Source organism: Pogona vitticeps, chromosome 12, assembly GCF_051106095.1.
Source record: "Pogona vitticeps strain Pit_001003342236 chromosome 12, PviZW2.1, whole genome shotgun sequence".
Taxonomy (NCBI): Eukaryota; Metazoa; Chordata; class Lepidosauria; order Squamata; family Agamidae; genus Pogona; species Pogona vitticeps.
Window position 1 is genome coordinate 15,593,657 of NC_135794.1, and position 14,428 is coordinate 15,608,084.

General features: G+C 44.8%; 1 protein-coding gene across 11 annotated transcripts in view; it reads left to right on the forward strand.

Moving 5' to 3' along the window:
- Nucleotides 1-14,428, forward strand: part of MEGF11 (multiple EGF like domains 11) — a 474,775-nt gene that overhangs the window by 440,964 nt on the left and 19,383 nt on the right. For 6 of the 11 annotated variants that reach the window (XR_013538901.1, XM_078380886.1, XM_078380889.1 and 3 more), the window contains 3 exons: nt 511-741; nt 10,520-10,638; nt 12,346-12,412. Coding sequence is in view for 8 of the 11 variants with exons in the window: in XM_078380886.1 (XP_078237012.1) it covers nt 511-741; nt 10,520-10,638; nt 12,346-12,412 (417 nt within the window). In the remaining 3 variants the exon portion in view is untranslated. The remainder of the gene's footprint in view (nt 1-510; nt 742-10,519; nt 10,639-12,345; nt 12,413-14,428) is intronic. The other 5 variants (XR_013538902.1, XR_013538903.1, XM_078380890.1 and 2 more) reach the window with 1 other exon arrangement.

The following is a 14,428-nucleotide window of genomic DNA, read 5'->3' on the forward strand; positions in this document are numbered from 1 at the left end:
TCAGATGTCTGATTCCAGCCGGCAGGCTGCCGTGGTTGAGATTGAGAGTACAGACCTATTTCACAGAAGGAAATCTGTTGCTCTAGAGTAAGCCCCCCCCCCGATCCAGAGCCTGTGGCCTGAGCCTGCTCTCCCCAGCCATCTTAACCTCCTCAGAAATGTCAGAATTTCCTTGTGTGTAGGGTTCCTTGTGGGTGAGAGGCTAGACAAATGAGTTCGGAAGACTGTGGGGGTGGTGGTTAGTCTTTGTGAGCTGCAACTCCCCTCTTCTTCCCACCCCCCAGTACCCAGAAAATATAATTGGAGGGAGCCAGTGGGCTATGAAGCCTCTGGGCTACCAAAGGTGTCCGTTCATTACCCATACGTGGAGCCAGTGTAACTCCAAAGAGCTGAGAAAGGCAGGGAGAGAAGGAGGGAGGGAGGGAGAGCCAGTTATGCCTCACAAAGACTTTTCCTGCAAACGGATTCTGCCACTCAGTTTAACCGTGCATTGTGAATTATTTTTAACAGCCGCTCTCATGATGGAAGAATTAAATCCCTATACTAAAATTAGTCCCGCTCTTGGATCTGAGAGGCATTCAGTGGGAGCAATAATTGGAATTATTATCCTCCTGCTAATTATTATGGTTTTGCTGGCACTGTTTGTGTGGTATCGACGGAAGCAGAAGAAGGGCCACGACATGCCAAGCGTCTCCTACACGCCCGCCATGCGGATGACAAACACCGATTACTCACTCTCTGGTAAGGGTCTTTTTATGATAATGAAAAGCGAGCACGAAACCTTTCTATATGCTGCAGGGGAGAGGAAATAAATTACATTTCCTTTCTCGACAAAAAGTTCTACTTTCCCCCTTGGCGGTGGCCTTCCTCTCTGTTAGAGCTGGAACAGGCAGAACCTGGTGGGGTAGCAAAGGAATGGGTCAAAAACGCACCAGTAAAAGATTCAGGGTGGGATCATATGATGATAAAGCGTGCCTTTTGGAAAGCGTCTGGCACAGTCCTGTTTGAGCTGTTTTCCGGCAACCATGATGTACAGGACATCCGGAAACGGCACAACCCTGCTCTGTGGCCGATCCGGACCTTTTTGGAGCAATGCCAGAGCTGTCCTTTTTCAGGGAGCAGGGCTGGAGCGATCGAGAACCGATCAGGCGAGTCGCTTTAAAGGAGACGGTACCCAATGAAGCCACCCTTCCCAGAGCGATCCAGTGTGCATCCGCTTTCACCCTATGATTGCATCCTCATGCAGGCTAGTGTTTTGCCCGTGGCCAATTTTAACATCCCAAAGATGGTTCTGTCCCATGGGAATTCTCAGTGGGGAACTGGTGGTAAACCTAATAATTTGGGGATTTGGGGAATAGAGGTAGCTCAAGGGTGGGGGCAGGGGAATGCCCCTCCCTCCTCGTGGACCCACCTGACACCCCTTCATCTGGAAACATCCCTGTGGTTTTCTTTGCAACTGCTCACACTGCCTACTACATAGCCAAACATGATTTTTTGGTGAGATTTTTCCCCGCCGTACCCTCCTAACAGTTGAAACTGCCCCTGGGTGGATCTGCTGTCTCCCACAAAGGGATTTGATTTTATCAGATGTCTTTTGCTATAAACTGCCTTGCTTCTCTGAAAAGTAGGCTTAAATTTCTGATAGCAGCTGGATGGCACCTAGAGGATTTTATGTTATAGGAGAGCAAAAGTCCAATGCGGGAAGTTAAAACATCCTTTGGAGAGGGAAATCGATAGTCAAAAGCAGCTGTCCCCTTCTGTGCCAAGTCCATCTTGAAAGGGTGGTTGCCCTTTCTTCCTGGACAATTTCTGCAGCCGCCCCCCCTTGAGAACTAAAGACACTCTTCAAGACCTCTGCCTGAATCCTCCACTTGCAGAGACATAGCAAATGTGTGAGACCTCCAGATAGGAGGAAACAAACAAATCCTCTTTCTCTCCTACACTCACAGCAATGATTGTGTTTTGCTTTGTGTGAGCAACGCCATAAAAAGTGGACGGGGTGCACCCCTTTTTCAATTTGAGGCGAAGGAGGATGGCTTGAATCTATGGGAGTTACATTCCATAAGAATAGGAGGCGTCACTTTTTAAGTACTACAAATCCCATGTCTGAGTGGGGGAATCTGAGACTCGCAGTCCAAAACAGAGACATGACCAAGCTCTGCTACAGGGTCCTCTTGGCCGGTTTTTAGCCACTGAATCTTCTAATGCTCTTAAGTGTCTCTTTTCTTTATGCACTTATACAGCCTTCACTTTAGAGAAATTACTTTCGCACCACAAGCAGCAATTGGCTTTGCACTTAATTTTATTGTCAGCTGCTGCCAATCAGGCGGGCTGGAACATGGAAAAAGTGGTGTTTCTCTCACCAGAGTAAATCTTCCTTAGTTATCCTCCAAACATGATTCTGCATGGGTAGAATAAACCCCGGGTGTAAGGAGCCTCAAGGGGCGAGAGGCCATATAGCATTGTAGGCAAAGAGAATACATTAACTATTCCAGCCTTATTCTATATCGTTTTCTTACCAGCTGGCAGTTTTTCTCTAGAGGTGCATAAAGGTCACTGTGATGTTAGAACAAATGGGTCCTTTCCAGATCGGGAGATATTCCTGTAGAGTAGAAGACGCAGTGACAGATTTCCAATTCAAATCATTGCATCAACTAGTAAAATATCTCATTATGACAAGTGCACAAGGGGGGGGGAGAGGAAGCTTTGAATATTTCAGGGGCTTTTGGATATGCAGTCTATGTCTCTGCGTGCCGATGCCCTTCACACCCCCTCTGCTCTCCATGGGATCCCTTTCAGTGGTAGTCAGGTATAAATTGCAACTGTCTACTTATGTGAATTATGAAAAAGCAAGCAAGAAAGGAAGAGGGAGAAAGGAAGAGAGGGAGAAAGCAAGCAAGCAAGAAAGAAAGATGGTAAAGTGAATCAATGTAGTTTCACTACTGGAGTGGGTGAGAATAGTGGAAGAAATAGGGGAAGGTTACAAGAGGAAGATGACATTGGCCACAATCCTACTACAGACCTATCCTGAGAGAAGTGTTATTGTGTAAACTCCAGTGGTGACGCCCCAATAATTGGTGCATTGCCATTCACATTTCTCATCACTGGCTAGTTGAATGACTTGGCACATGACTAGGAATGTGAACAACAGCTTGGTAATTAGCAGCAATTCACTGCTACAGTTCCCACAGTTACATTTACACTGACCTAAAACCTCAGTGACAGCAGTGACACTCAACATAACTTGTTAATACTGTACCGAAGGCAGCAACAATAGACCCCTGCTGAACTTTCCTTATCATGAAAATCCTATGAGGAAACAGTTCAAAATGATGAGACAGTCCAAGAGGTAGTGTTGGGTATAGTGCTGGAAGATGAGACTTCTAGGTCAGAAAGCACTGAAACAGCAACAGAGAAAGTGTAGAGAACAAGTACGAATAGTTCTGTTGCTAATGATACAGGTAGATTAAAGATGAAAGGATGTCTAATGGCTGCCATGCACAAAAGTAAAAGGAAAGTGATGCTGCACAACACATAGACTTGGAGTGTGGTATGTGTGAAGTATAAATCAACTGGAAATCATAAACTGGAATGGAACATATAAACCTTGATTTTAATGAACTTACGTGAATGGCGATGCACCAGACAGGAAGGCCTGGCGTGCTCTGGTCCATGGGGTCACGAAGAGCCGTACACGACTTAATGACTAAAAAACAACAAAGTGGACACGAATTGGTTATTTTCAGTCAGACGGCTACAAAGTGCTCTACTTTGGAAATGATAAACCCAGAAGAAATGGAGTGGCTCTAGTATTGAGGCAAGATTTAGCACAAGCAGTTAGGGGCTATAATGTAAGATCTGGCCAAAAAGGAAGCGGCACTCAAGATCATTGCAAATATCTGCTGGTTTACAGCAGCACACACACAAAAATTAGAAGAAGATCAGTCTATGTTTTATAGACGACAACAAAGCCTTTGACAGTGTGGACCATGGGTTCCATGGCCTCTTCTGAAAGAAAAGGGTGTGCCTCAGCATTTTTTTGGCCTGATATATAACCTGCATTGTGAATAAGAAGCTACCATTAGGGCAGAATATCAAGAGAGAGAATGGTTTCCTTTAGGCAAAAGTATTAGACAGGGGTGTATTTTGTCCCTTTATCATATATATACAGAACTTCTCATACAGAAAACTAGACTAGATTCAGATGAAGGAGGAGTGAAAATTGGAGGAAGAAGTATTAATAAATTAAGATATGTGAATGACACCATCTTACTGGCAGAAAACGATGACTTGAAATCACTTTTAATGAAACTGAAAAAAGAAACTGTCAAAGCAGGACTGCAGTTGAACATTAAGAAGACACAAATAATAACGACGGGAGAAATGCAAAACTTTAATTCTGAGAATGAAGAAATGAAAATGACTAAAGGTTTTGTATACTGTGGTTCAGTCATCCAGTCTAAAATCTAAAAGAGACTGCAGCCAAGAAATCAGAAGAAGGCTGAGACTTGGAAGGGCAACAATGAAGGAATTAGAAAAGATCATCAAGTTTAAGGATGTGTCACAGGAGACCAAGAACAAGATTGTCCACACTATTGTATTCCCAATCACCATATGAAAAGCTGGATAGTAGAGGAAGTTGACAGGAAAAAACTGATTTGTCTGAAATATGGTGCTGGAGGAGAGCTTTGCAGATACCCTGAACTGCCAGAAAGATGAACAAGTGGGCCCTAGAACAAAGCAAGCCTAAACTATCTCTGGAAGCCAGATGATGAAACTGAAGCTGTGGGAACATCATGAGAAGGAAGATTCTGTGGAAAAGACAATAATGCTAGGAAAAGCTTGAAAGCCATAGGAAGACTAAATTTGAGAAGGCTTGACTCCCTCAAGGAAGCCACGTGGCCTTGGGTTTACAATTGCTGGGCAGGGCTGTGGAGGACAGGACCTGTTGGAGAATCGCTCCTTCATAGTCACTGTGAGTCAGAAGCAACCTGACAGCACACGACAACAAGAAGAAATCCCTGGTGAGATTCTGGCCATTTTCTGGAGAATATATATAACATTCTGTGAACAAGGGCAGAGTAATTGCGCAGTTCTAAAAACTCCTCTGGAGGTACCTGTTCCACTGATGCACAACTCAGTTCTCCACCAGAGACCGAACTGGAGCCAAAATACGACCACGGGGAAACAAAGGAAGATGCCAGGATGTCTGCCTGATGGGCATTTGAGTACTTCTGCCAACAATTCCATCTCACTGGGATTACAAAACGTTAGTCAAAGAGGTAGATAAGAGGATTGGGCAAGCATGCCTCCTGTTTCACAGTGATTTGAGTTTACTGTCATCTGGCTTTATATGGGGGTGGGATTTACATGCTGTTTTTAAAGTTAAGAATTGAAGGACAAAGGGATAGAAGACATTTCTTTTTCTGCCTGTGCAAATGGACCAAAGACAAGGTGTCATGGCTTGATCTGGTGATCACTCGCCCCATCCCCTATCACAGGGAGACAAAGCAGAAGCATCTACTACAGATTGGGAGGGGGGAGGGGTAATTGGCCATGAATCTGCTGGACCAGGCTCCTCGCTGATGTAGTTCCAGGACATAGAATGATGAAGGAGTCGTTGCAAAGTGAAAAGTGAGGAGAAGGTGATAACACCACAACATTTTGTTGCAGTCCCAGAAGTATGTCATCATGAAGGAGTAAGCACTAATGTCTCTTCATAATCAGAGCCGTATCCCACCACTACCCAATGAGAACTAAGCACAGGATGCCGTACACCAGTTGGAAAAGTAAAGGGGGAATTGGAGTGGAGTACAGTATTACTGTATTAATGGGGGGTTGGTTCCAAAACCCTGGGGATGCTGAAAACTGTGGATAAGAGTGAACGCTATACATAGCCTGATTTTAAAAAATCCAGGAAAAAGTAGTGGCCACTAGAGGGAGCTAGAGACCATGCTATGTGTTCTTCACCCACAAACATCCATCACTTGGTCTCTGGCTCCCTCTAGTAATTAGTGTAACGGCCTCCTTCTACCTCACAAAGGAAGGTCGCTACGTCACTCCACTGTTACTCTTCTGGTAGTCTGCCACCAACCATCCCCTGCAATAAGTATCTTCAGGCCGGAATGGATTTCAAACAAAATAACTAAAGTTTATTGATTGGTACATTAAGATTGGTATAACAAATAAATCAGGTAATCACATAAAGAAAGGCTCTAGCTCACACAGACTCCTATCTCCACACAATCTGATCACTATCTCATCTCAACACTCACAGATCCTGATCTCCCCTCACACACATTCACACCCCTATATATCCCAGCTCCTCCCCCTGATGTCCCGCCTTCCGACCACCATTGGATGTTAACACTCCAGCCTAAACCCTGAAGGACAGGTGACATCATAGCTGTTTGTAACAATTAGCTCTGGTAAATACATCATGGAAATACATATTTCTAGATTGTTTTTTTTTAAATGTTTTTAATATTTTCAGACCACAGATAGTGAAACTGCAGATACTAATTCCATGGATACAGGGCTCCTACTGTATTCTGGAGGAGGGCAAGAAGGGCTGGTCAGCCCTTGGGAACTCCGTCCGGGAGGGTTCCTTTCTGAAGCTGCCAATGGGGTACAGCATCCTGCTTAGTCTTTTGGCAGCAAATGCAAGAAAGACTAAGCTCTTTTCTTTGGCATAAGCTTGTGAGGGCTCCAGCCCGCCTCTCCAGGGGTGTGCAGTGTCGTCTCGGTGGTCGGATACATATGTGGAGGAAACACTCCATGCATTTGATGAAGTCAGTGGCAGTCCACAGAGCCTGCTGCCACCTCGCATGCCCAGGGCTTTTGCGCCGCCCCTTGACACTCGTGTAACCTTTAAGGTGCCCCTAGACTGTTGGAAGGGGAAGGGGAGCAGCAGCAGGCCCCGCTTGTCCACTCTAAAACCACACTCAGGCTGGTCGTAAAATGGAACTGCCCAGACATAAGTTACTTATTCTGGAGATGCTCCGGGTACAAAGAAATGCTTCCTCCTTTAGGGAGCAGAAAGAAAGGGGCATTTTGGAAATGACAATCATCTACTTGGCAGGAGCCGGTGAGCTTACAGTATGTTGGTTGGCTGTTGAACCTCTGGAGGGAAAAGGGTGGCTTTCAAGAAACCAGATGCCAGGCAGCCTGTGCGAGTCATTGGCTTGAGGGTACAAAATGTACGCATTGTGGGCGAGGGATGGAAATGGAAAGGAGCAGGCATGCAGCCTTTTCCTTAAGTAGCTAAAAGAGAGTATGCTGGAAGCTCGGGATCATCAATCTCTGCCGGCCACAGAGACTGGCGAAACGTTAGGAAGAAAAACCTTCAAAACATGGCCAAACAGCCCAGAAAACCCATAGCAACTATCAGATATTTTTTCTTTCTGAAATTGAAAGATAACCACATTCCATTGAAGTGAGTCCACAGCGATCCTCATTTTGCCCCAGGTGAATCAAGTGTTTGGTTTGCCCAGGCTCAACAGTTAGTGTGTAGTGAAGACTTGAGTCTGAGCAGGTGGGGTGTAATTTGGCCCTGAACAGCTGAGGGTTAGAATCCTCCTGACCTCAGATGTCACCACTTATTCCACTGTCAGGTAAGAGATTGGTGGAATCAGGCTGTAGGTGGCAGATGTTTCAACATGTGGATTTGGGGTGCCTACACTCGAAGAGCGGGGACATGGTGGCACTGCGGGTTAAACCGCAGAAGCCCCTGTGCTGCAAGGTTGGAAGACCAGCCGTCGTAAGATCAAATCCACGCGACGGAGTGAGCGCCCGTCGCTTGTCCCAGCTCCTGCCAACCTAGCCATTCGAAAGCATGCAAAAAATGCAAGTAGATAAATAGGGACCACCTTGGTGGGAAGGTCACGGTGTTCTGTGTCTAGTCGTGCTGGCCACTTGACCACGGAATCTGTCTTCGGACAAACGCTGGCTCTACGGCTTGGAGACGGGGATGAGTGCCACCCCCAGAGTCGGACACGACTGGACGAAATGTCAAGGGGAACCTTTACCTTACACTTGAAGAGTACCTCCATCCAGAAACATCTCCCGGTTCAAAAGCCTGACTTCTCTGCAGTGAATGGAGGCGTCAAGTGCTCCACAAGATGTCAGAAGAGACACAGAGAGGCTTTTTTGAAAAGGAATCCAGTTTTGTACTCCAGGGCTGTCGTTTTCACTTACCTATCCCATGGTTAAATTACAGCATGCAATGGTGATACCTGAATAAAACCAGATACTCGTCCCTTATATAGATAGGCGCTGCTGTTTCACACACGTATTGTTTACTTATTTAATTGGCAAGTTTACAACAGGAGCATGAAAACGTAACTGTGAATATCAGTATTTTTCTTTCATTGGCATAGTGTTTTTAAATTAAGTTTTTAAATTAATTCAAGGTAAACAAGAATATGCTTCATTTATTTGGCCCTGCTTGCAAAACTCAGATGCGGTTCTTTGAATTATTTCAATTTGTTCACAAATTTGCAAGTCGTATTTAATTACTAATTAGAGACTGCTTTAATTTTCTAAACAAAGTGTTGCTATTTTGATCTTGGTGGGCCCACTGCTTTTTCTTCATCATCTTCTTCAATGGCAAGACAAATTGATTGCTAAGAAATAATAATTAGGCAGGTCTGCATTCCTTAAATAGTTAGCATTGTAAACTAATCTTAACAGGCTTGAGTAATGTAAGGACCCGGTTGATTCCCTGATGGATTAACCATAGAGTACCCTGAGGAGATGCTGTGTTCCTGGCCAAGTGCCTTGGTCTAATTACTTGATAGATTTGATGATGAAGCAACTATAGAGGTCCCCAGGAGCAGGTTTCCTCCATATACATGTTTTTTTTTCTTTTTTAAAAGATCATATGCTTGGAAAAGGCAACATTCTGCTATTTGTTACATTACACACATTCACATTGATTTTCTTGTTTTGCATTATTTGTTTTAATTTTTTTTAACCTTTTCATTGTTTTTTTCTGACTGGCTGGATAGCCCAGTGTTTAGCTATCTGGCCGCAGAGTTAGATGTTGGGAGTTCAATTCCCATCGATGCCTCCTGTGAGTCGTGCCAGCCTGGGTGGCCTTGGGCCAGCTGCACCATCCCAGGGGTGCCCCCAGAAGGGAACGGTGAACCACTTCGGAGTCCTCTTTACCCACAACCTGAAAAGGGTTGTCATAAGTCAGAACTTGATGGTACACAATTATTATTAAGCTGGCTGGATAGCTCAGGGGTTTAGGTATCTGTCTGTGAAGCCAGAGGTTGGGAGTTTGATTCCCCCTTGGGCCTTGTGGAAGAAGAGACAGCCTGTTGTAGCCTTAGGCAAGCTGCACAGTCCCAGGACTCCCCCAGAAGAAGGGAATGGTAAAATGTTTCTGAGTAATCTCTACCTGGGAAACTCTAGAAAAGGTTGCTAGAAGTCAGAATTGATTTGATGATGATGGAACTAATGAATTATTCAGATCTGATTCAAACCCTACCCCCATGGCTTCCAATATATGTTCAGCAGATGCATATTTCCATGTTTCAGTGCGTTACAAAGATTATCTTTTCTTATTTTATTTTAAAAGAAAAGGTAAAATTGTAAGGAAGTTGAATTCTATGCCTAACACAGATATGTCCTAGTCCAAGGTGGGTTGCTAGCAACATGAAGCCGGAATCAGCATGCTTGGAAGAATCTTGAGCTTTGCAGGAGTAGAAGCAAATCTTTTCAAAGATCTCAGGAACATGCTTCCCCCTCCCAACCTAAAGCCATTCCCCCGTATGTTGATGGATGATGCTCAGTGAAGCACACAATCTCAAGTCTTAGTTGGAAAAGGAAAATGGAAGATTGGGACAATTGTAATCTCTTAGGAGGTGAGAAGGTATTGCAGCAAATCTTTTTTACTGTTTTGGTGAAGGTTCTGCTTGTTTACATCCTAAAACTCCCACATGGCGCAGTGGTGAAACTGCTGTACTGCAGCCAAAACTGGGCTCACAATGTAGGGTTCAATCCCAGGTAGCCGGCTCAAGGTTCACTCAGCCTTCTATCCTTCAGAGGTCAGGAAAATGAGTACCCAGCTCGCTGGGGGAGGAGCAATGTGTAGCCTGCATAAATTAACTTGTAAACCGCCCAGAGAGTGCTGTAAGCGCTATGAGGCGGTATATAAGCAGCACACTTTGCTTTTAGAAGGCAGAGTGTACGTGAACCGAAATGTGAACTGTTTCTTTGAGTGATTTCTATAGAGGGCTCCATATTTATATAGGTCTTCTGGTCATCCTGTCTGAGTCTTCCCCCCCCAAAAAAAAACACTTTTGAGCTTCCCATGGTCCCTGTTTTTCTTGTGGATTGTAACAGTGGGGTGGGCAGAACAAACTGAGCAGCACAAACGTGACAGAAACAGTGCAGTTCTAGAACCATAAACCAGCTTGTGTGAGAATGTATGTGTGTGTGTGTGTATACTTTCCCTTGCCACCCCCCCTTGCAGCTTTTGAAAGAATCTTGTGATGACCTGTTTTCTCCTCAGATGTATCTCAAGGTAGCTGCAGTGTACACTGTTTTTCCAATCCAAGTTACCACACCTTGTCATGTGGCGTGACATCACGGTTCTTTCCCAATACTCTGGATGGGAACGTCTCCAGTAAGGTAGATATGAACCTCGTGTTGCCCTGCACTCCCCCACCCGCCCTCCCACTCTAACACGGTTCTCCTCAGTTCAAGGAAATGTGGGGAAATGGCTTTGCTTATCCTGTTGCAGCTGTAGAATGACCTCTATTTATTTGAGCAGTTGAACTGCATTGTGCTGCTTCAGATAATGGCTAATGCAGGCTGAAAGAGACACCAGAAAAATAGTTAGAAAAGACTCTTCAATCAAGAAAGAAAGATAGAAAGAAAGCAACATGGCTTTTGACTGGAGGCCCTGATGGTCATCCACTACATCTGGAGGAAGCTGTTGTTACCTCAATGATATTGAGCTGCTGCTCCCCCTGGCCCTCATCTCGTAATGGCTGGTGCCTTTAGTGTCACAGAGATTCGGAAATCTGCTCTGGGCTTTAATTAGAATTTTGCCAGAGCTATCCAGTGTATGTTTAGAATAGAATTGGCACTTTGGAAAACTCCTTTAAAGTTCAGAGTCAGAGTAGATTCAGTTGCTTTTGCTGCCCTCATCAATGGACGTGCTAGATAGGGTTGAGGGGCATAGCATTCTGACAATATGTTACTTTGTTGGATTTAATTGTGATTATGTCACATGACTGCTCTTCCAATAAAACAGCCTTCCCAAGATTGGTCCTGGGCTCCGGATATATAGGGTTACACCTGCCCTGATCCCACAGCCATCAAGGCTGAGTTGGGGGTTGCTGTGGAATGAATCCCATTTGTAGTACATTAGATGAAGTAGGTGACACTGGAAGAGTGAGGCTGGCTTCTAAGCGTTACCCAGACATTTTGCTTAGACACAACCAATGGAGACCCCCTTCCCTTTCGATAAGATTCAGATTATTTTGGGCGTGAGGAAGTCGGAGGATCACACCCTGCCCCATTTCCACTCGCTTCTCCTGATCAGACTGGTCCCTCACAACGGGTTTCTCCAGCAAGGGCATAACACCACCTGATAGGGTAGCCACAGAACAGCAGCTGTCAGTCATACTTCCTTCCTCTGATTGGATGAGTGGAGGATCATGTGATAGCCACCTGCTCGAGCAGCGCGTCTGTGGCCATGGCTTTGTTCGCGCTGTCCCACAGCTACCTCTGGGCTTCCTCTGGGCTGGCCCCCATTGTTTCCACAAAGCAACCCCTTAAATCTCCAGCAGTTTTAAAATGGATGAAAGCATTCCATAGCTATCTTCAGAAACTCTTTTGGGTCTTTGCCAGAGGGCTCTGTCACCTTCTCCTCCTCCAGAATTATTGTTGTATTTCCTTGAATTGGGAGAATACTTGTCCACTGTGTTGATGAAACAGACCTCCCTCTCTAATTAGACTGTACGGTGATCTGTCACTTGTCACGACGGTGGTGCCACTTTTCCTCTGTGGTGTTGTTCTGGATTGTGCCAAAGAGAGTTTTTATCTAGTTCGCAAGCCATCTTCATAAGCATTCGAAGCTTGCTTGCTGTAGAGAGAAAAATGTGACTCTCCCCACCCTGAACCCCAGCATGCTCTGATTTAGTCCACTTGATGACCTTCCCTTCTGAACTTTTCCCTCCTCTAGTCTGAGAATATCCCAGTGAGTTTAACCAACTGTATTGAGAAGAAGTAGCCTGCACCCACCTGACATTTTTGCATTCTCAGCATTTATTTGTGGGGCTCTTTGGTTGGTTTCACATTAACTCATTGCTGTCATAACTCTTTGAACAGCTCAGTAACAAAATCCTTGACAGAGATTCTGCAGACTGGAGAGCGTACAGCTATCTGAATGATCTAGGTCAGTAAATTTAATTATTTGAAGTAGATTGTAACAATTCCTACTCCAGAATCAAAGACCCTCATAAATGTGTTCCCTGTCATCTGTGTTCCAGCTATTTTATTAGTAAAAACTCAAACATGTGAATCTCCCTTCTCCAACAAAAAAAAAAAAAGAATCTTTTTCTGGGTAGTTGCTTTTTTAAAACAATTGTTAATTCTATAGCTATCTTTGGAGAAGAGATTGTTCATAGTAAAACCGGGGGAAAGTGTTTTTGAGGACTCTTTATCAAACAGGTGTCTTAATTGGCTTTATTTTAGAGATGGACACGAATTTAAAAAAAACAAATCACCACATTCATTAAAATATTGCTAATTCATCAGTTTGTATTCATATGAATCAATGCCCCCCCCGATGAATCTGAAACAATGAATTGTTAGCTATTTTTGATTTGTTGATTTGTCTGGCTATAAAATGGCCTCCCAGACACCTGGAGACGCCATAATTTCAGGGAAGCATCCTCTGACTCTCCTCTACAAACCTTCCAAGAAAGGTGATGATTGGGTCCCTGATGTCCAAGTTATACACCCACAAAGCGACCCCCCCCAAGAAAGTTCCTCCCCAGGCACCTAGAGATGCCAAAATCACTGAGAAGCTTCTACTGACTTTCCTTTACAATCCCTCCATGTGTGGTAAAGATTGGGTTTCCTCAAGCCAGCTGATAAAGGTACTTTTCGGGGGGGGCAATTTGTGGGTTTATAACTTATATGTCTGAAACACAATCTTCACCAAACTTGGAGGGGTTGTAGAGGAAAATCAGTAGAAGCGTCTCAGTTACTTTGGTGTGTCTAGGAACCGGGAGGGGGACACAGTTCTGGGAGGCCCTCCTTGTAGGTATATAACTCGGACATCTGAAACCCAAACTTCACCAATCTTGAGTGAGAGGAAGCTTTCCTGCAAAGTTGGTGTCTCTAGGTGCTTTGGGAGCTATTTTATAGGGTTTTAAATTTTAAAAAATGAGTTGACAAATCAGTTCGTCAGTTCGTCAGAAAAAATCATAAATCCGTAATTCATGATTCGTTGACTTTGGTGAGTCACAAAACAAAATTAATCACAATTTTTCTGATTCTTGCCTATCTTTCCTTTATTTTAATGTTTGTTTTGTCACAAAGATGATGCTGCAGCATCATTTGTCTTAAGATAAAATTATGCAGGGGATGGATAAAGTGGATAGAGGGAAGCTCTTTTCCCTCTCAGACAATACCAGAACCAGGGGATATCCACTCAAAATGAGTGTTGGGAGAGTGAGAACAGACAAAAGAAAATATTTCTTGACCCAGCGTCTTGTTAGTTTGTGGAACCCCTTGCCACAGCATGTGGTGATGGCATCTGACCTAGATGCCTTTAAAAGGGGATTGGACAGATTCTTGGAGGAAAAGCCCACTGCAGGTTACAAGACATGATGGGGATGTACAATCTCCAGGCTTAAAAAGAAGGTACAGTGGTGCCTCGCTTAACGAGCGCCCCGTACAGCGATGAATTCACATAGCGATCCCTTCTCCAGGATCACTAATGCGAAGGCATCGCGTCGGCCCCAATGGGCGAAATTTGCATAGCGAAGAGTGGTAAGTGTTTCACTTACCGACCTTTGCTTTGCGACCCGTGGATCAGCTGTTCAGCGGGTCAAAAATATCCGCCGGAACACCCAAAATGGCCACGGACAACATTTTTGCGCCCTTGGTAAGTGAGGGGAGGGTGCGAAAACGCTGTGCGTGGCCATTTCGGGTGTTCCGGTGGCCATTTTGGACCCGCCGAACAGCTGATCCGCATCTCGCTGCGGCCAAAATGGCTGCACACAGCGTTTTTGCGCCCTCCCCTCGCTTACTGAGGGCGTGAAAATGGCTGCCGGACCCGGAAAACATCGCTGTACGGTGAGTTTTCTGCCAATTTGGAACACAAATGGCTTTTTTTGATCCGTACAGCGATGTTTTGCTATGCGAGGCACCACTGTATTTCAAAATGCCAGATGCAGGGAAG